The sequence below is a fragment of the Oryctolagus cuniculus genome, chromosome 4 (genome assembly GCF_964237555.1).
Source record: "Oryctolagus cuniculus chromosome 4, mOryCun1.1, whole genome shotgun sequence".
Taxonomy (NCBI): Eukaryota; Metazoa; Chordata; class Mammalia; order Lagomorpha; family Leporidae; genus Oryctolagus; species Oryctolagus cuniculus.
Window position 1 is genome coordinate 150,848,879 of NC_091435.1, and position 22,726 is coordinate 150,871,604.

Here is a 22,726-nt window from a genome sequence, read left to right on the forward strand (position 1 = left end):
TCCCATTCACAATAGCTACAAAAACAATCAAATACCTTGGAATAAACTTAACCAAGGATGTTAAAGATCTCTACGATGAGAATTACAAAACCTTAAAGAAAGAAATAGAAGATGATACCAAAAAATGGAAAAATCTTCCATGCTCATGGATTGGAAGAATCAACATCATCAAAATGTCCATTCTCCCAAAAGCAATTTATAGATTCAATGCAATACCAATCAAGATACCAAAGACATTCTTCGCAGATCTAGAAAAAATGATGCTGAAATTCATATGGAGGCACAAGAGACCTCGAATAGCTAAAGCAATCTTGTACAACAAAAACAAAGCCGGAGGCATCACAATACCAGATTTCAGGACATACTACAGGGCAGTTGTAATCAAAACAGCATGGTACTGGTACAGAAACAGATGGATAGACCAATGGAACAGAATTGAAACACCAGAAATCAATCCAAACATCTACAGCCAACTTATATTTGATCAAGGATCTAAAACTAATTCCTGGAGCAAGGACAGTCTATTCAATAAATGGTGCTGGGAAAACTGGATTTCCACATGCAGAAGCATGAAGCAAGACCCCTACCTTACACCTTACACAAAAATCCACTCAACGTGGATTAAAGACCTAAATCTACGTCCTGACACCATTAAGTTATTAGAGAACATTGGAGAAACCCTTCAAGATATTGGCACAGGCAAAGAGTTTCTGGAAAAGACCCAGGAGGCACAGGCAGTCAAAGCCAAAATCAACTATTGGGATTGCATCAAATTGAGAAGTTTCTGTACTGCAAAAGAAACAGTCAGGAGAGTGAAGAGACAACCGACAGAATGGGAAAAAATATTTGCAAACTATGCAACAGATAAAGGGTTAATAACCAGAATCTACAAAGAGATCAAGAAACTCCACAAGATCAAAACCAACAACCCACTTAAGAGATGGGCCAAGGACTTCAATAGACATTTTTCAAAAGAGGAAATCCAAATGGCCAACAGGCACATGAAAAAATGTTCAAGGTCACTAGCAATCAGGGAAATGCAAATCAAAAGCACAATGAGGTTTCACCTCACCCCGGTTAGAATGGCTCACATTCAGAAATCTACAACAACAGATGCTGGCGAGGATGTGGGGAAAAAGGGACACTAACCCACTGTTGGTGGGAATGCAAACTGGTCAAGCCACTATGGAAATCAGTCTGGAGATTCCTCAGAAACCTGAATATAACCCTACCGTTCGACCCAGCCATCCCACTCCTTGGAATTTACCCAAAGGAGTTTAAATTGACAAACAAAAAAGCGGTCTGCACCCTAATGTTTATTGCAGCACAATTCACAATAGCCAAGACCTGGAACCAACCTAAATGCCCATCAACGGTAGACTGGATAAAGAAATTATGGGATATGTATTCTTTAGAATACTATACCGCAGTAAGAAACAACGAAATCCAGTCATTTGCAACAAAATGGAGGAATCTGGAACACATCATGCTGAGTGAAGTAAGCCAGTCCCAAAGGGACAAATACCATATGTTCTCCCTGATTGGTGACAACTGACTGAACACCAAAAAGGAAACCTCCTGAAGTGAAATGGACACTATGAGAAATGGTGACTTGATCAGCATAGCCCTGACTGTTAATGGACAACTTAATACATTATCCCTCTTAGTATTTTTTTTTGTCTGTTCTACTTAATATGACTGGTTTAATTCTGTAATTATCACACAGTTATTCTTAAGTGTTGAAAATTAACTGAAATGTGATCCCTGTTAAACATAAGAGTGGGAATAAGAGAGGGAAGAGATGTATAATTTGGGGCATGCTCGGGCTGACTTGCCCCAATTGGTAGAGTTGGAAACATACCAGGGGATTCCAGTTCAATCCCATCAAGGTGGCATGTGCCAATGCCATCTCACTATTCCAAGTGATCAATTTCAGTTCACAATTGATCATAATGAAAGGACTAAGAGTCAAAGGGAGCACATAAACAAGTCTAGTACCTGCTAACACTAACCGATAGAATAAATAAAGGGGAGAGTAATCCAACATGGGAAGTGAGATACTCAGCAGACTCATAGAATGGCGGATGTCCTAAATAGCACTCTGGCCTCAGAATCAGCCCTAAAGGCATTCGGATCTGGCTGAAAAGCCCATGAGAGTATTTCAGGCATGGAAAGCCAAGACACTCTGGCAAAAAGATCTCTGTGAGTGAGATCCCAGTGGAAAGAACAGGTCTTCAAAGAGGGAGGTGCCTTTCTATGAAGGGAGGAGAGAACCTCCACTTTGACTATGACCGTGTCTAAACAAGATAAGAGTCGGAGAACTCAAGGGGCTTCCATAGCCTTGGAAACTCATGACTGGTGCATAGGGAGATTACTGATGCCATAAACAGGAGTGTCAATTTGTAAAGTCAACAACAGGAGTCACTGTGCACTTACTCCTCATGTAGGATCTCTGTCCTTAATGTGCTGTACATTGAGGCTTAATGCTATAACGAGTACTCAAACAGTATATTTCACTTTGTGTTTCTATGGGGGTGCAAACGGTTGAAATCTTTACTTAATGTACACTAAACTGATCTTCTGTAAAAAAAAAAAAAAAAGAAATTATCAATTCCCAACTTGACTCTCACTGGGATTAAACATGACAATAGGTCTGAAAAAAAAATAAAAAATAAATTAAAAAAATAAAATAAATAAATAAATAATAAAAAAATAAAAAAAAAATCTGAGTATAACTGACTGTCTCAATCAATAATGTGTGTGTGACTTCTGAGCCCGGGTCATAAGAATGCCACTCACTTTCACCTTGCTCTTTTGGGATTTCACTCTTGGAACCCAGTCACCATGGAATAAGGAAGCCCATGTTAGCCCACACAGGGACCCAGTGGGAAGCTTTCACTGTAGCTATTCCAGCCAACAACCCGACAGATGCTCCAGTCAAGAGAACAGCAGATGCCAGATAGGTGACTAAGGATGTTCTGGTCTCAGCTCTCACTCTCCAAATTTGGGGTGCCAGACATGCCAGGCACGATGCAGCATACGCAAACCATCTGCGCCCCATCTCGTCTCCCAGCTCACAGAATCCATCAGTGCAGTAACATGGTGGCTTTAGAGAGTTTTTAGGGAGAACATAGTGCATTCTGTTTGGGTTGTGTTTATTTGAATCATGTGTGAAATAACCTGCCGCATGGATGCGGTTGTCTGTGAGTCAGATGGCAGAGGTTAGATGGCGGGGACTTGGGAAAGAGGTCAGATGGCAGAAGCAGTTGCTATTCTGGCTTTTCAGGTGGCGATAATATCTTTTCCACCTACAGCAGAATTTTATACACAGAGCCTAATTGCATATAGGTATCCCAGCTATATTGGATTAAATATAACACTAAGAGCTGATATATGTAATTTTATAGGGGTTCTAAGTCCTCTACAATCCTGAATTTCAAAACTCTGCTTTGCTTCTTCTAACTATAAAGCCATTTGTCGGAGTGGCCACCAGCAAGGGGCTTCCTGAGCAGGGTGGGTATGCCCACAGTGTCTGCTCAGCATCAGCCCTCTCTCTCTAGGTCCGCCTGGGCTTTCAGCAGGGAGAGGCACTCACGATGCAGGATGAGGGCATTTTGACCAAGCAGCTCCGAATGCAAAACACTGGACATGTTCCACTGTGGGAAAAGTCACAGAGCTGGGCCTAAGGTGGGGCTGACTCCAGGCCACTCCGGCAGACATCCCACAAAGACAGGCAGTCACACAGCTCCACCACCAAACGCTCAAGTCACACTCGCAGAACACAACACGATCAGGATGTAAGTGTGGATTCTGTCTCCATACACTAGCAAGCAACAGACAGTTGAAAATTAAGTAAGCAACGGCCTTTTCAAAGGCTTCACAAATAAGGAAGTGCTTGCAGATAAATTTGTCAAAAGATGTGCAAGACCCATGCAGCGGCAAACTACAAAACACTGCCGAGAGAAATTTAAAGAAGCCTCAGATTAATGGAAAAATATGCTGTGCTTGTAGGAGGCTCAGTTGTGTCGAGACAGCGGGTATTTTGAAGCTTCGATTTGCTTTTACCCCTGCCTTGGCCCACTCTGTCCTACTTATCCATGTATCCTCAGTGGCTAGCCCCATGCCGGGCACAAAGTAGGTGTTCAGTGTTCACTGAGTTCGTGAGTAAGGATTGAATTCCTTACAGGGAATACAAGTACAGGCAGGGATCAGTTACCTGGGAGTGCTGCCAGAGGCTTCCTCCAGGAACTCCACCAACTGCAATGAGAGGAGGAACCTTAGACACAGGAGCCCTGTTATGAGCTATAGCTTGAACGTCAGTGTGTGCAACACGTGATCGAAACATAGTGGGAACATGGCCTGAGCCCATTTGCTGATGAACCTTCTGCCTTGCGCTAAGGGATTTAGATTTCATTCTTCAGAATCAGGATGAAGGAAGGAACTTTACATTTATTTCAGTAGGAGAGCTCACTCACTCAGTATTTTGAAATATTTAACACCTGCTCTGCATCAAGGTCTATGCACAGTGCTGGAATAAAACCAGAAAAGAGAGACGCCATCCCGACCTCATTTATAAAACTACAGTAGCTTGCTCCAAGACCCACCTTTGTACCAGGCACAGAGTCAGACTTTTTAAATTGTGTTCTTTTTTTTTTTTTTTTTTTGGACAGGCAGAGTGGACAGTGAGAGAGACAGAGAGAAAGGTCTTCCTTTGCCATTGGTTCACCCTCTAATGGCTGCCGCGGCTGGTGCGCTGCAGCCGGCGCACTGTGCTGATCCGAAGGCAGGAGCCAGGTGCTTCCTCCTGGTCTCCCATGGGGTGCAGGGCCCAAGCACTTGAGCCATCCTCCACTGCACTCCCTGGCCACAGCAGAGAGCTGGCCTGGAAGAGGGGCAACCGGGACAGAATCCGGCGCCCCAACCGGGACTAGAACCCGGTGTGCCAGCGCCGCAAGGTGGAGGATTAGCCTAGTGAGCCACAGCGCCGGCCGTGTTCTTTTTTTTTTTTTTTTTTAAGATTTGTTTATTTTATTTGAAAGGAAGAGTAACAGAGAGATCTTCCATCCACTGGTTCACTCCCCAAATGGCCACAATGAGAGGAGCTTGGCAGGTCTGAAGCCTGGAGCCAGGAGCTTCCTCTGGGTCTCCCACGCCCACCTGTTCTTCACAACAGCCCAATGAGATAGTTGCTGCTAAATGTGAAGAAACTGAACCAAATCAGTTGAAAAACAAGTCCACTAATATGCAGGCCAAATAACAACATTTTTATGAAGTATAATTAACAAGAAAAAAATCAAAGCACACCATTAAAATGTAGTTTGACAGGTTTCGACAAAGGTGTACATTTTGACACTATCTTTTCTATCACGCCAAAAGATTCCCGTGGTGGGCTACCCCAGTGCACTTGGCAATCTGAGAAAGTCCCGAAGCCAAGGATGGTGCAGGATCCCCAGCTCCATCCAGAAATGCAGATAACCTGGCTGGGCAAACCTGTTGGACCATGAGAAAAGTCACTCTAAGCAGAGACTGCCTGGGCTGACATTTTGGCACACTGGGTGCTGGTTCCAGGCTTGGCTGTTCCACTTCCAGTCCAGCTCCCTGCTAAGGCACCTGGGAAAGCAGCAGAGGATGGCCCAAGTGCTTGGGCCCCTGCACCCACGTGGGAGACCTGGATGGAGTTGTTGGTTCCTGGCTTCAGCCTGACCCAGCCCCAGCCCCAGCCATTGCATCCATTTGGGGAGTGAGTCAGCAGATGGAAGATCTTTCTCTGCAACTCTGCCTTTCAAATACATAAAAAATCTGGAGGGGTCGGAGGAGGAGGAGCCACTACAAATATACCCTGGAATTACAGTCCATGCTGCAGTAGCAGCCTCTGCCCCTCTGCCTGCCCACTGTTCCCTTGCTGTGTGTTTAATCAGTCTAACTCTGCTCACTCCATCCAACTGCCCTAATGAGTTCACCACCCCCAATCCAGCCTCAATCCACCACTTCCCACGACATTTTGGTGGCCCATGCAGAGACTTCTCCTCTGATCACTGGGAGCCCACCTCCAACGTGCGGTGCAGTAGGCAGCGGCAGCTTATCCAGACAAATCCACACGAGCCATTGGCCCCTGCTCACTCTCAGCCATTCTTTCTCCCCGCTCTCCGGTCCTCGGGGATCGCTTGCCTGTGCACGGGCAACTGACAATTTCTGGCTAGGGCAGCTCCCTGGTTGGAATCTAAAGGGCCTTGTTCGTGGACCCCCCAGTACCCACTGCCCTCAGGGGTGAGAGCCACTCTTCTTTCTGTTCCACCTTACCAGGCCCCCTGTGTCCTTCACAAAGGTAGGAAGCCTGCTGACCACTCACCCCAACTTTCTTGGCTCACAGCCCCGTTTGCAATGACCCTAGGCTGAAAGACCTGACAAGGGTGAGTGTGGGGAGCAACTGGGAGCAACTCGGACTAGACTGTTACTCGAATTAAGACTTATTCTATGCATCTGCTCTCCCACAATATGGCGCTGGGAGAGGAGGAAACAGCTTCTACTCAGCTGCCTCCAGTTCAACCAATAAACAGCAGGACCTGCTCCTGATTGCAGGAGAGCAGCATACTCGGCGTGTGGGTAGCAGAGTTGGGATTGGTGGGGGAGGACTATAAAAGGAGGAGAGAGACAACATGCACCAGGAACATCTATCTGAAGGAACATCTGAGCAGCCCCCGAGAGAGCCGGCCGGCGGTGTGCCGCTCCCCCGCGGCAGTGGGGAAAGTGGCAGGGGGAACCGCCCTTCCACGGAGGTGGAAGGGACGGTAGCCAACCCGGGAAGAACCAGCAGCAAACCTGGGGAGGGCCGAGCAGACGAAAGAACAGCGCAGGGTTTGGTGTCGTTCCTCCACGAAGAGGGGGAGCGACAGGTGAGTGCAACATTTTGCCACTTCCTCAGGACCTGGATCAGCTTCCACGGTGTCAGAGACCCTCCATCTTTTCTCCCCACTCCCCACCCCCCAAAATGGGAAACACTTTTTTTTTTAGTTTTTTTAATTATGACTTTTTATTTTTTATATTTTATTTAAAGAATACAAACTTCATGCATTTAATACATACATATTTGAGAGCCTGGTGATTCTTCCCCCCTCCCTCCCTCCTGCCCAGACTCTCACCCTTCTTCCTCCTACCTCTCCTTTTCCCATTCTTATTTTTCACAAAGATCTGTTTTCAGTTGATTTCATTTTATTACATTTTATGATTTTTAAAAGTTTCTTTTTTTAAGATTTATTTATTTATTTGAAAGTTGGAGTTACACAGAGAGAGAAAGAGAGAGAGAGAGAGGTCTTCCATCTGCTGGTTCACTCCTCAACTGGCTGCAAAGGCCAGAGCTGTGCTGATCTGAAGCCAGGAGGCAGGAGCTTCTTCCGGGTCTCCCACGTGAGTGCAGGGGCCCAAGGATTTGGCCCATCTTTCACTGCTTTCCCAGGCCATAGCAGAGAGCTGGATCAGAAGTGGAGCAGCCAGGACTAGAACCAGTGCCCATATGGGATGCCAGCACTGCAGGCGGTGGCCTTACCAGATACACCATAGTGCCAGCCCCTTCAGTTAATTTTGTACTCATAAGATTAACCCTATACTAAGTAGAGAGTTCACCAAACAGTATGAAGAAGAAAAAAAAAAAAAGAAGAAGAAGAAAAACATTGTTCCTCAACAGTCAGAACAAGGGGTGTTCAAACTCATAGCATCTCAAGGTATCAGCTTCACTTCTGTAGATTACCTTTTAGATACTCTATTAGCTAACACAGATCAGAGAGACAATATGATATCTGTCTTTTCTGTGATTGGCTTATTTTACTAAGTATAATGGTTTTCAGTTGCCTCCATTTTGTTGCAACTGACAGGATTTTTCTTTTTTAACCACTGTGTAGTATTCCATAGTGTATATATCTCATAATTTCTTTATCCAGTCTTCAGTTGATGGACATCTGGATGGATTCCATATCTTAGCTATTGTAAACTGAGCTGAAATGAACATGCAGGTACAGATACCCCTTTCACATGGTGATTTCATTTCCCTTGGGTAAATTCCCAGGAGAGGGCTGGCTGGGTCATAAGGTAGGTCTATACTCAGAGTTCTGAGATATCGCCATACTGTCTTCCGTCATGGCTGTACTAATTTCCATTCCCACCAGCAGTGGATTAGAGACTTTCCATCTTAAAGGGGAAGTGCTGGGCACCACAAGTTCCCCTCAGAGGGTGGGACGCCCCCTTTGAGGCAGACTCCCATTGAAGTTGGGTCTCTCGTTTCCAGCAGGACACCCTAGACAGGGCTTGAGCTGGTTGGCCCTCAATTGGGCCATTTTCAAAAGAAGGGTACAACTGCCTTCCAGCCCTCTTGATTTGTCCTTAGGAAAAAGATTTGAGGTCAGTTTGGTCCCCAGACTCGGAAAAAAAAGCAGCCTGTGGTTTTCCTTGGTAATGTCCTCTGGCCCCACGCTAGACTTCTGGAACAAATGGAACCCACAGCTTCCTTCAGTTTCATCTCTTTCCACACAATCTTTCCAAACAGCCTGAGGGCCCCTAAGCCTCCATGGCCCTATGCCAAAACTCTATCTTATTTCTCTCTAGAGTGGCTGAGGCCAAGCAAAAAAATACACTGACTTTGATCTTGACGGTCAGGAAGGCCCACCTTGCCATCCTGGTTGTCCCCTTCAACACTCGAGCCTGAGCAGACATGAAACACAAGCTCCAGAAATGAGACCATGCGCCACACACTCCTTTCTCCAAGGAAACGGAAGTGGGTGACTCTCTGCTTCCTGTCTGACAGGGCCCGGAGGCTATGTTAACATGCATATTTCCCATCGTTGTGGCTGAGCCTTGAGTCACCTTGGATATGGCAGGGGACAACAGGCTTCTTAGTGGACATGTCCACATACTCTGCCCTTGCTACTTTCTCTGGACACACCTTTTAGTCCTCGATCCTGCTTAACAGCGTAGATGCCAACCCAACCCAAGCCTGGTCCCTCCACCTCCCCTTAAGTGCATACCCTGGGAGGAATACCTTTCCCCATACCTTTTATTGTCCTACCAAACTGTCCCACTCAGAAGAGACATTATGACAAACCTTGCACTAACCTCCCTGACTGATTTCACCTGCCCTTTATTCGCCACTATTGGCCCCTAATACTCCTATTATCAGACCACCACAAAGGCCTCATTTTTGAATCTGGGAGCTCCACCAAGAACTTTGTTAAGTTCTGACAGCTTGGGAAAATTGAGTCTTAAGAGAGTTAAGGTTGTTATCTTTAAAAAAAAAAAAAATCCTTCAAAAACCTTTTAGGTTGTCTTTCCCATCACAGACTCAGAGGCCAAAAAAGACCAGCAGTTTGGTTTTTTGGTTTTTTGGGTTTCTTGTTTTGTTTTGTTTTGACAGGCCGAGTTAGACAGTGAGAGAGAGAGACAAGAGAAAAGTCTTCCTTTTTCCGTTGGTTCACTGCCCAAGTGGCTGCTGCGGCCGGCGCTGCGCCGATCCGAAGCCAGGAGCCAGGTGCTTCCTCCTGGTCTCCTATGCAGGTGCAAGGCCCAAGGACCTGGGCCACCCTCCACTGCACTCCCGGGCCACAGCAGAGAGCTGGATTGGAAGAGGAGCAACCGGGACAGAATCCGGCACCCCAACCGGAACTAGAACCCAGTGTGCCAGCGCCGCAGGCGGAAGATTAGCCTAGTGAACCGCAGACCAGAAGTTTTGTAAAACCCTTTGGGTGCTTGCTAAAACACTGCACACAGTGAACATAAGTTGTCTCTCCTCATCCATTGCTGAGTTTCATTATTGCAACCACGGCTATTTTAAGTCTTCGGTCATCCACAGTTTTGCTTCTTCCCTTAAAACATTTGCAGTCAGATTTACGGAGAGGACGCTGACAAATGTTCTTGAATATAGGCTCCTGACTGCCTCAAGATGAATAGACTAGGTAAGCATTCCCAGAACGCTGAGGGCAAAAACTGGAAAATCCATAAAACTGTTCACGGAGCTCAAATAAGAACTGGTTACAGGATGCTCAACGACTTCATGAAATTTGTGGCTGTATTTGAGTGTTTCATCTTCTAGGTTCAGGAAAACTTTTTCCTGTGATTTCTGTGGTTTACAGTGCTTTGGCAAAGTATAGTTTTGTCAGAGGTTAATTCATCTAACTTCAAAACCTTTTATGGGGAGATGGTAACTCTGTTTATTGTCTTTAAGATTCCACCTTGATTTGTGATGTTCTTGTTGGCTTTATTATATATTTTCCTCTTTGAGATTTGTGCCTACAGCATTCTCCAGAAGTACAACTCCCAGCAAGACCAGGCTGGCCTGGCACTCTGAGATGATGTCTTGTGCCTGCAGAACAGATAAAGTTGAGTTTAACAATGAGCTCCAGGTCGCCAGCCTAGGAACCACTCCTCTGAATCCTCTTTATTGCTCATATGTGGCTGCGACACTGAGCTGTTGACACTGAGCCCTTCCCTCCTGGCCCGGCACAAGGATGAACAATTGGGGCAAATGTAGCCAAGCAATGAGGGACAGACAGAACCTAGCTACAGCAAGATTGACCAGCCGTGTTTCCAGAGAGGGATCTTGACCACACGGAGGAAATAAAAATCAAGACAGAGTTACCGTGGTTACCCTAAACAAAATTAGATAAGGCAGAAAGGTTATAAAGGGAAGGTCCTTATGCATGGTTGCCTGATATTAACTGTCACAAAGGACTCTGGTAGAACCAAACCCTCTAGAGAAGATCTCCATTCAAAAGAGAGGTCCAACACTCATTATTCTCACAATGAATGGTAGGAGCTATACACAGCACCCAGAGCAGGGTCACAAGGAAGGTCTTCGACATTCAGAAATCTGGACACTGTCACCCAAGGCTGGCGATGTGTGTGAGGATAACAGCAGGGCACCCAGCCCAGTGCACACAGTTCACTGCGTGTTGCCACTTCCGGCCAGAGACCCTGTCCTTGTTCAATATCAATCTTTCCCTACCGAGGAATGTGCACTTCTCCAAAACTGAACACCTTTACAGCTGTGCAAGGGGAAGCCTGCACCCTCAATAAAACAAAATGTCCTGTATACCTCTCCAATAACTCTGGAAGTATATTTGTACTTGCATCTGCTGGCCAGGAAATGTTATAGGACAAATAATTCGGGTGAAGGTACCAGCAGGTAGGAGAAGAGAGAAATGAAAGAGAGGTTATAAGCATAAGAATGCATTCTAGGTGGGGAGGTCAGGAAGGCACAAGAATTTTTTGTGGGCAAAGACATTGTATATGAAATTTTGCCCTAAAGTATAATGATTGGATTATTCCAGACTAGAAAGGAAAAGGAACAAATAACTGAGGGAATATAAGTATGTTGTAGAGGGGCTGGTGTTGTGGCATAGTGGGTAAAGCCACCACCTGCAGTACCAGTACCACCATATGGATGCAGGTTCAAGTCCCAACTGCTTCATTTTCAATCCAGCTCCCTGCTAATGTGCCTAAGAAAGCAGCCGGAGACAACCCAAGGGCTTGGACTCCTGCCATCCATATGGGAGATCTGTAAGAAGCTCTTGGCCCTTTGTGGGGAGCAACTGGGAGCAACTCGGACTAGACTAAGTTACTGGAATTAAGACTTATTCTATGCATCTGCTCTCCCACAATATGGCGCTGAGAAGGGAGTAACAGCTTCTACACAGCTACCTCCAGTTCAAGCAATAAGCAGCAGGACCTGCTCCTGATTGGAGGAGAGCAGCATACTCGGCGTGTGGGTAGCAGAGTTGGGATTGGTGGAAGAGGACTATAAAGGAGGAGAGAGACAACATGCACCAGGAACATCTATCTGAAGGAACACCTGTGCAGCCCCCGAGAGAGCCGGCCGGCGGTGTGCCGCTCCCCTGCGGAAGTGGGGAAAGTGGCAGGGGGAACCGCCCTTCCACGGAGGTGGAAGGGACGGTAGCCAACCCGGGAAGAACCAGCAGCAAACCCGGGAAGGGCCGAGCAGACAAAAGAACAGTGCAGGGTCCTGTGTCGCTCCTCCACGAAGACGGGAAGCGACATAATGGTGCCGTGACTCGGATAGGAAGCCTAGGCAGGGTTTAGTGTTGTTCCTCCATGAAGAGGGGGAGCGACAGCCCTTGGCTTCAGATCAGCCCAGCTCCAGCTGTTGTGGCCATTTGGGGAGTAAACCAGTAGATAAAAGATTCCCTCTCTCTCTACCTCCTTCCTCTCTCTCTCTCAACTCTGCCTTTCAAATAAATAAATCTTTTTTTAAAAAAAGAATTCCGTAGTTTTGTGGAAGTTGAATACTGTTTGAGATTAGGTTGGCAGAGATTACAGGGAAACTAGAGATCCTGGGCGTGGGTCCTGAACTCCCGGAGAGATTGGTTCCTATCCCCTCTCCTACCCCTAGTGATTCTTCTAATATCTCTCCTCTTTGTCCTAACTCCTGGGACTCCCCTTTTGAATCATTCAGTATAGTTTATCTCCCCTAGAACACAGCAAATCCATTTCCAAATGGTAATGCAAGACCATCAACACGTCAACATCAAATTCCTCCATAAGAGGCCACCTCCAGTGCCCTGGGCAGCAAGGGCAGACATCTCCAGAGTGGACCACCCTCTCTTCCCTGAGGCTCCACCACCTGCTGCGGGATCCCTGCAGCCACACCCCAGAACACTTGGGCCCTGCGGTGGGCCAAAGCGACACCCCTGTCCAGCTCGAAGCAGCACAGAAGCTGAGACCTTCACCCCAATGCCCAAGATTCTACACTGTCTATCCATCAGGAGGGCATGTGGAGGGTCATTCTGAGGCACCTGATGGACTGGCAAAGTCCCTAGCTAAGGGTAGTGCAGACCTCCCCCCAGCTCCACCCAGAAATGCAAATCACCTGGCGGGGGAAACCTGTTGGACTATGGGAAAACTCAGCCTAACTCTGGAGAGACTTCCATTGCATGTATATACTTTGGATTATGCTTGCTTCCGTGCAGTGCATTCAATAATCCGACTGCTCTGGTCAGTTATTTCCCCCTCTGAAAGAACGGGCTCCACCCATGGCTTCCTGTAGCACTCCTTGGCATCCCTTCCCAACCTCCAAGCTGCTCCCTAACCTTACAGACTATTCTGGCGTTTAATACAAAGGAAACCACTGTTACTGCTGAATTCTGATTTCTCAGGGAGGAAGACATTAACCAGATAACCACCCAATTATCCAATAACCTCACGACGTTAACCTAAGGATGCTACAAATGAAAATAGGCTACATTGTTAACCAACCAACAATACATGGCACAGGGGTTGGGTGGTGTGAAGAGTAAAAATAAGCATGTGGCAAACAAATGCTATCCAGGAGCATCTCAGACTAACGTCACAGCCTCACGTTAGGCCCTCGCTTTGTTTCTGATCAGTGCAGGGAGTGCTGGGAGGTGCTCCTCACAGCGCAGGGAAGGCTCCGTAAGGCGCATGCTCCTCTTGTGCCAACTGCGGACCACAGCCTCCTCCACTGGCCCTGCGTGAAGTCTACAGCTGAAACCCGACACCTGTCACTGCCAGCCCAATCCGGAGCGCCACAGCGGTCACGTGCACCGCAGGCCACGCCTCCCCTCGTAGAGCCGAGTTTCAGCCCCGCCCAGCCCAGCGCCCTTTAAACAGGCTCTAGTCTGACGGGCCTCCGCCACCCCCCCCCACTTCGCCCGCCTTCCGGGGTGCGCCTGCGCACTGCGGCCGGTGGGCGGGGCGAGGGGCGCCGCGACCAAGGAGTGGGGATTTTCGGCTGACGGCGAACCGGGCCGGGAGCCAGACTGCGCCGAGGCAGTGGGCGGCGCGGCGGGTCGCCGTCGGGAAAGCCCGCACTCCGCGGCCCGCGGGCGGACGCGGCCCCGAGCCCCGGCCGTGGTTGCCGGGGGCGCCGCGGCGGGCCGGGCACCTCCGCGCGTCAGGGCCCCGCCCGGGCCGGCGCGGCCTCGGCGCCATGGACGCGGCGGCGCTGGAGCGGGACGCGGTGCAGTTCGCCCGGCGGGCGGTGCGGAGCGACCACGAGGGCCGCTACTCGGAGGCGGTGTTTTACTACAAGGTAGGGCCGGGGGCCGGGGCTGCGGCCGAGCCTGTGCGGCCCGAGGCCGGAGGCGGGGCCTGGGGCTACTCTCGCTGTCACCCGGCTTGGATTCGTGCCCCTGAAGTAATAAACTCAGTTTTAAAAGGATGAGACCACAGTACTGGGTGTACATCTTTGCGGTTGCTTGTCGTTGGGTGTGTGTAAAACTTTTTTTTTTTAATGTAAAACTTGGGTCGTACTGTTGAGTACTAATTTTTCAACTGTTCTTTCATTCGCATTTGTCCCAGATAAATTTACTCCTGTAATTATGAACAGCAGCTGCGCATCGTATTTTCCTTACGTGCATGTACTGTAGTGTATTTACAAACTGCTGGGCGTTGAAGCTCATTCTGCTTTTTCAGCATATTTATGAAATTATTTTTATAGCGAATGATTTTTGGCACATTCGTTCAGAGTCTCTTCTGAGTGAATTACTGGGTGCGGATTTGCTAAATCAGAGGGCCTGAGTGCCCGCCGCATGGGAAATCGTGCCCACGCCCCCCAGCTCCGGCCGCAGGCACAGCCAGCTGCACCCGGAGGATGCCTTGTCTTTTAGGAAAAATGTCAGACTTTGATGATATTGAAGGTATTTTTTTTTAAAACAATAGCTATATGTACCATCAGTAAAGTGTGATTTACTTCAGATTACTATCTTACTACCAATATTTTATAATTTATATTTAGAGATGGTGTGTTTCAGAATTGTTCCTTGTGGGCTTTGTTAAAAGTTTCATCAGGTGATGTTTCTTTAAAAGAAAATTCTGTGTGTTTTAGTTTTATGAAATGGTGCTGACAAATATCAACAGGTTAGAATAGTGGGATACATCTACAACCTACCACTCTTTGATAAATGAGCTAAAATCCCTCCTTGGAGAAAGAACAATTTGGAAAATTAGATCTCTAAGGAAATGTGGAACAAGACCCATACCTGAAACCCTGTACAAAAATCAACTCACAATGGATCAGGGCTCTAAATCTAAAACCTAAAACTGTCAGATTCCTAAAGGAAAACAGGAGAAACACTGCAAGACATTAGCATAGGCACGGACTTCTTGTGTAAGACTGCAGAGGGGCCGGCGCTGTGGCATAGTGGGTAAGGCCACCTCCTGCAACGTGGGCATCTGTGGGGAGCAACTCGGACTAGACTAAGTTACTGGAATTAAGACTTATTCTATGCATCTGCTCTCCTACAATATGGCGCTGGGAGAGGAGTAAAAACAACTTTTACACAGCTGCCTCCAGTTCAACCAGTAACCTGCAGGAGCTGATCCCGCTCCTGATTGGAGGAGAGCAGCGTACTCGGCGTGTGGGTAGCAGAGTTGGGATTGGTGGAAGAGGACTATAAAGGAGGAGAGGGACAACATGCACCAGGAACATCTATCTGAAGGAACATCTGAGCAGCCCCCGAGAGAGCCGGCCGGCGGTGTGCCGCTCCCCCGCGGAAGTGGGGAAAGTGGCCAGGGGGAACCGCCCTTCCACGGAGGTGGAAGGGACGGCAGCCAACCCGGGAAGAACCAGCAGCAAACCCGGGAAGGGCCGAGCAGACGAAAGAACAACGCAGGGTCCTGTGTCGCTCCTCCACAAAGAGGGGGAGCGACAGGCATCCCGTATGGGCGGTGGTTCAAGTCCCGGCTGCTGTGCTTCCGATCCAACTCTCTGGGAAAGCAGTGGAAGACGGCCCAACTCCTTGGGCCCCTGACCCGCATGGGAAGACCCAGAAGAAGCCCCTGGTTCCTGGCTTCGGATCAGCACAGCTCTGGCTGTTACAGCCATCTGGGGAGTGAACCAGCAGATGGAAGACCTCTCTCTCTCTCTCTCTGTGTGTGTGTGTGTAAAACCCATACTTTCAAATTAAAAAAAGCAGAAACACAAGCAGTAAAGGCAAAAATTGACAAATGGGATTACATCAAGCTTCTGCACAACAAAGTAAACACTCAACAAAGTAAAGTGGTAACTAAAAGAATGGGAGAAAATAATTTCAAACCATACATCAGATTAAGGATTAATATCTAGTATATATTAAGAAGCTCAAGAAAATAACAACAAAACAATCCATCTAAGAAATGGGCTAAGGATATGAACAGGCATTTTTGAAAGGATGACGTACAAATGGTCAACAGACACATGAAAAGATACTCAGGATCACTAGTTATCAGGAAATGCAAATAAAAGCCACAGTGAGGGGGCTGGCACTTTGGTGCAGTGGGTAAGGTAAAGTGGCCACTTGAGGCAGCAGCATTCCATATGGGCACCAGTTGGAGTCCCAGCTGCTCCACTTCATATCCAGCTGACTGCTAATGTACTTGGGAAAGCAGCAGAAGATGGTCCCAAGCACTTGGGAGTGAACCAGCAGATGGAAGATCTTTCTCTGTCTCCTCTCTAACTCACAACAAAATGGATATAACTGGAGACCATAATGCTTAGTGAAATAAGCCAAACCCAAAAAGACAAATATCATGTTTTCTCTGATTTATGTTAACTAATACACAGAGTACCAAAAAAATGTATATGAACAAAATTGACATTTTGAGATTTGCTTATTGTTTATAGCCCTTGTCTATACTCTGGAGGAACAGTGATTTTTCTGCTTACTATTTGTTGAATTCTTTATTCAGTGGAGAGTTAAAGCTTGTGATTTTTGAAAGTATATCATTATAAAAATTAGAAGAAAAATAAAAGGAGAAAGGGAAGAAGTATCATTATGCTTTTAAAACTGTATATCTGAAATACATGAAATTTGTTCACTTTATATAAATAAAAGTTTAAAAATTTAGGAAAGAAATTATCATTAGTAATGTCTGACCTACCATTATCTTGCCTATAATAGTTAAGGAATCTCTAGGTTTTCAGTCAGTGTTACCTACTTCTCATGTCATATACCACAAAAAGATTGTTAAATCCTACTCTAATTCAGATAGAGTTAAAGCTATATCCCACTTTTAATTTTCTCATCACAACAGTCTCTCAGATGTAACAAAGAGTTATTTTGGGCAAGTGTTGTCTTAGATGTTGGATTAATTGGAGGAAAAACACAAAATCTCTGCCTTCACTGGTAGTTATTAAAGATATTCTTGAACACTCACAGAATTATAGACATGTATAGTACAGACAGAACTTAACTTGGAATTTAGTTAATTCTGGGACAGCGCTAGGGCGCAGTGGGTTAATGCCCTGGCCTGCTGCACCAGCATCCCATATGGGTGCCGGGTTGAGACCCAGCTGCTCCTCTTGTGATCCAGCTCTCTGTTATGGCCTAGGAAAGCAGTAGAAGATGGCCCAAGCCCTTGGGCCCCTGCACCCGAATGGGAGACCTAGAGGAAGCTCCTGGCTCCTGGCTTCGGATCAGCACAACTCCGGCTGTTGCGGCCATTTGGGGAGTGAACCAGCGAATGGAAGACCTCCGTCTCTGTCTCTACCTCTCTCTGTAACTCTTTCAAATAAATCTTAAAAAAAAAAAAAAAAAAGAAATTAGTTAATTCAACCTAATTTTCAATTACAATTTTTTTTTGACAGTGAGAGACAGAAAGGTCTTCCTTCCGTTGGTTCACCCCCCACATGGCTGCTACGGCCGGAGCTATGCCGGTCCGAAGCCAGGAGCCAGGTGCTTCCTCCTGGTCTCCCATGCGGTGCAGGGGCCCAAGCACTTGGACCATCCTCCACTGCCCTCCTGGGCCACAGCAGTGAGCTGGACTGGAAAAGGAGCAACCAGGACTAGAACCCGGTGCCCATATGGGATGCTGGCGCCACAGGGGGAGGATTAACCTGGTGCACCAAGGTGTCAGCCCCTCAATTACAATTTATTACAAACAGGAAAACACAGATGCAACTGGTAGGGACAGAAGTGCTTAAAAAAAAAAAAAAAAAGAAATGACTATCAATTTTACTGTAAATATTATTTTAGTCAGACTTTGTTTTTTGTATCTGTCATACTAGTGGTCAAAAATGATATACTAGTATAGTTTTTAATGAGCTATGATTATTTTAAAATTTACTGTATATGGGTGAAATGGTCATCTTTTCATTTGATTGTTGTTTATAGTGCTTGCCTGTATTACCATTGATAGTCGAATCTATTTTACTTTGATCTCTTTATTTAGTGCAGTATTAAGCCCTTGGCTATAATAGTAATTAAGAATATGTGAAATATCTCAAACAAAAATGAAGACGAGAAAGGGAGAGGAAAGGTTGGAGAGAAAAGAGGAATATCATAAAATGGTTTTATAAAAAATTATTTAAAAAAGGAATATCATTATGTTCTTAGAATTGTATCTGTGAACTAGATTGGATCTCTACTCTTTGTATCAATACCACATAAACATGAAAAAAAGTATCATTAAGAATAGTACAATGTAATAATAGCTTTTTCCAAAGCAGAAGGAACTATGCAATGCCTCATTTTCCTATAGGATTACATATATGTCACATAGGACAAATTTTTCCTCTTTGAGAAAGTAAAAGAAGTGTTTGTGGGGCTGGCGCTGTGGTGTAGCGGGTAAAGCCGCCACCTGCATTGCTAGCATCCCATATGAGCACCAGTTCAAGTACAGCTGCTCTACTTCCCATCCAGCTCTCTGCTGTGGCCTGGGATAGCAGTGGAAGATGGCCCAAGGCCTTGGGCCCCTGTACTCTCATGGGAGACCTGGACAAAGCCCCTGGCTTCAGATCGGCACAGCTCTGGCCGTTGCAGCCATCTGGGGAGTGAACCAGTGGATAGAAGACCTCTATCTCTCTCTGCCTCTGCCTCTCTGTAAATTTGCCTTTCAATTAAATAAATAAATAAATCTTAAAAAAGAAGTGGTTGTGCTTCTAGAAATTATTTACATAAACTTTATCAGTTGATTTTCAGTGTTTTCTGTTGTAGTACTGTTCTGTAAGCAGTTTCTGAATTAGTCATTTTTTTTTTTTACAGACCCTGTCCCACCATTGATCAATAATTGGGTCTTTTTTTTTTTTTTTTTTTTTTTTTGACAGGCAGAGTGGACAGTGAGAGAGAGAGACAGAGAGAAAGGTCTTCCTTTTTGCCATTGGTTCACCCTCCAATGGACGCCGCGGCCAGTGCGCTGCGGCCAGCGCACTGTGCTGATCCGATGGCAGGAGCCAGGTACTTATCCTGGTCTCCCATGGGGTGCAGGGCCCAAGCACTTGGGCCATCCTCCACTGCACTCCCTGGCCACAGCAGAGAGCTGGCCTGGAAGAGGGGCAACTGGGACAGAATTCGGCACCCCAACCGACCGGGACTAGAACCCGTTGTGCCGGCGCCGCTAGGTGGTTTTAATATGAGTAAAATAAAATTGATACCAGCTTGGCCGGCACCGCGGCTCAATAGCCTAATCCTCTGCATTGCAGCGCCAGCACACCGGGTTCTAGTCCCGGTCGGGGCACCGGATTCTGTCCCAGTTGCTCCACTTCCAGTCCAGCTCTCTGCTGTGGCCAGGGAGTGCAGTGGAGGATGGCCCAAGTCCTTGGGCCCTGCACCCCATGGGAGACCAGGAGGAAGCTCCTGGCTTCGGATCAGCATGGTGCGCCAGCGACAGCGGGCACTGGGGGATGAACCAACGGAAAAGGAAGACCTTTCTCTCTGTCTCTCTCACTGTCCACTCTACCTGTCAAAAAAAATTTTTTTTTAATTTTAAAATGGGCTTTTTTCCTGTTTGCTTATTTTTTATTTGAAAGGCAGCAAGACAGCAAGCTGCCATCTGCTGATTCACCCCCTTTGTGCCAGTGTTGGGCCGGGCTGAAGTGGAAGCCAACTTCTCAGTTTGAGTCTTCCATGTAGGTGACAGAAAACACCTGCCTCCCAGGGTGTCATACACAGGAAGCTGGAAATGGAGCCAGGATTCAAGCTCAGGCACTCTGATATGGGATCTGGGCATCCCAACTGGTACCTTAACCGCTGGGCAAAATACACATGCCATCTTTATTTTTTAAGCAAGAATACTATTTAAAAATCATTATTTATATCTAAGATTATTGAATAGTTTATTATATTACATAAGGCATTAGGTTTGTTGATGTGTATAAGTATTTTCATAATGATGATGCGTAAGATAACAATGTTTATGTGTAAAGTTTTCTTGTCTCCCCTAAAATATCTGAGTTGTGGAATCTGAGAATTCGTGTTTTTTCTACCCTACTGCCTTTTGACTGAATTCCACTAGAATCAACCTGGCACTTTTCTTACTGATTTTGTGAAGTTCGGTGAAACAACTGCTTACATAACTGCATTCCAGAGTTGATGCCCAGTAGGTGTATGTGGCAGAAATGGGCAGTCAGGCATGAGACCCCACAAAGCTTAGCAGATGCGGCAGTGACTGTAGGAGGCTGCTGTCACTTGGAGAGCCCTGTCAGCTCTTGCTGGGTGGCAGCATTGGTAACCTGCTCTGAATGGCGGTGGCAAGAGCGAGCTCTCCAACCGTAGCATAACTGACTGGGGGAGTGACAGCACAGCTGGAAGAAGAGTCAAGGTTTTCTTTCTTTTTATTTATGTGAAAGAGTTATAGAGAGAAAAGGGGAGATTCCATTCTCTGGTTTACTCCCCTGATGGCCACAATGGTCAGGGATGGGCAGTGCTAAAGGCAAGAGCTTTTTCTAGGTCTCTCACATGGGTGCCAGGGGCCCAAGCACTTTGGCCATCTTCTTCTGCTTTCCCAGGCTATTAGCACTGAGTTGGATTGAAAACGGGGCAGCTGGGACTGGAACCAGTGTTGATATGGGATGCCAGTGTTGCAGGCAGTAGCTTTACCTGCTATGCCACAACCCTGACCCCAAAGTTTTCTTAATAAAATATGTTTATTAAACCCAACTGAAACCTGCTTTAAAATGTCACCCCAAGTATTTTCTGTGGAGGTAAACATTTTCTTCCTTTTGTGAGGTGTATTTTCTATCTAAACTTCTTCTTCACATCTTTTCTTGATATCTTACAGTTTTAGTGCTTTTAAAAATCATTTTACCTCTTCTAGATATATAGTTTTCTGTCTAATCTGTATAATGAAAACAGAAAGCATGTAACTCACAGCTGTTGTAAAGAGATATTTGTGGCCGGCGCCGTGGCTCACTAGGCTAATCCTCCACCTAGTGGCGCCGGCACACCAGGTTCTAGTCCCGGTCGGGGTGCCGGATTCTGTCCCGGTTACCCCTCTTCCAGGCCAGCTCTCTGCTGTGGCCCGGGAGTGCAGTGGAGGATGGCCCAGGTGCTTGGGCCCTGCACCTCATGGGAGACCAGGAGAAGCACCTGGCTCCTGCCATCAGATCAGCGAGGTGCGCCGGCCGCAGCGTCCATTGGAGGGTGAACCCACGGCAAAGGAAGACCTTTCTCTCTGTCTCTCTCTCTCACTGTCCACTCTGCCTGTCAAAAAAAAAAAAAAAAAAAAAAAAAAAAAAAAGATTTATGGGGCCATGTTGTAGCACAGTGGATTAAGCCACCACTACAATGCTGGCATCCTGTAAGAGCACCAGTTCAAGTCCTAGCTGCTACACTTCCGAACCAGCTCCCTGCCACTGTGCCTGGGAAGGTAGCAGAAGATGGCCCAAATGTCTGGGTCCTTGCCACCCACATGGGAGACCACATGGAGTGCCAGGTTCCTGACTTCATCTTGGCCTAGCCCTGTCCGTTATGGTCATTTGAGGAGTGAACCAGTGAATAAAAGATCTCTGTCTCTCTATGCCTCTCCCTCTCTCTAACTCTGCTTTTCAAATAAATCTTTTTTTAAAAGCGGTTGGCCGGCGCCGCGGCTCACTAGGCTAATCCTCCGCCTAGCGGCGCCGGCACACCGGGTTCTAGTCCCGGTCGGGGCGCCGGATTCTGTCCCGGTTGCCCCTCTTCCAGGCCAGCCCTCTGCTGTGGCCCGGGAGTGCAGTGGAGGATGGCCCAGGTGCTTGGGCCCTGCACCCCATGGGAGACCAGGAAAAGCACCTGGCTCCTGGCTCCTGCCATCGGATCAGCGCGGTGCGCCGGCCGCAGCGCGCCGTCCGCGGCGGCCATTGGAGGGTGAACCAACGGCAAAGGAAGACCTTTCTCTCTGTCTCTCTCTCTCACTGTCCACTCTGCCTGTCAAAAAAAAAAAAAAAAAAAAAAAAAAAAAAAGGCGGTTATAGGGCTGGCGCCACAGCTCAATAGGCTAATCCTCTGCCTGTGGCGCCGGCACCCCAGGTTCTAGTCCCGGTTGGGGCGCCGGATTCTGTCCCAGTTGCCCCTCTTCCAGGCCAGCTCTCTGCTGTGGCCCGGGAGTGCAGTGGAGGATGGCCCAAGTGCTTGGGCACCTGCACCCCATGGGAGACCAGGGGAGGCACCTGGCTCCTGGCTTCGGAGCAGCGTGGTGCGCCAGCCACAGCGGCCATTGGAGGGTGAACCAACAGTAAAAGAGAACCTTTCTCTCTTTTTCTCTCTTACTGTTCCCTCCGCCTATCAAAAAAAAAAAAAAAGTGGTTATAACAAGTCTCACATACTTGAGTTCATAAATTTTATTTATTTATTTATTTTTGGACAGGCAGAGTGGACATAGAGACAGAGAGGAAGGTCTTCCTTTTCCGTTGGTTCACCACTCAATGGCCACTGCAGCCATTTGTGGAGAGAACCAGCAGTTGCAAGATTCTCCTTCTCTCTGCCTTTCAAATCATAAATAAATCTTAAAAAAAAAAAAAAAAGAAATCTGAAGA

General features: G+C 47.0%; 1 protein-coding gene across 3 annotated transcripts in view; it reads left to right on the forward strand.

The window, feature by feature from the left end:
• The first annotated feature begins 13,709 nt into the window (after positions 1-13,709).
• Positions 13,710-22,726, forward strand: part of CAPN7 (calpain 7) — a 55,487-nt gene continuing 46,470 nt past the window's right edge. For 2 of the 3 annotated variants that reach the window (XR_001794591.3, XM_051818480.2), the window contains exon 1: positions 13,770-14,050. Coding sequence is in view for 2 of the 3 variants with exons in the window: in XM_051818480.2 (XP_051674440.1) it covers positions 13,949-14,050 (102 nt within the window). In the remaining variant the exon portion in view is untranslated. Of the gene's footprint in view, positions 14,051-22,726 lie in introns of all 3 variants that reach the window. The other variant, XM_002716245.5, reaches the window with a different exon arrangement.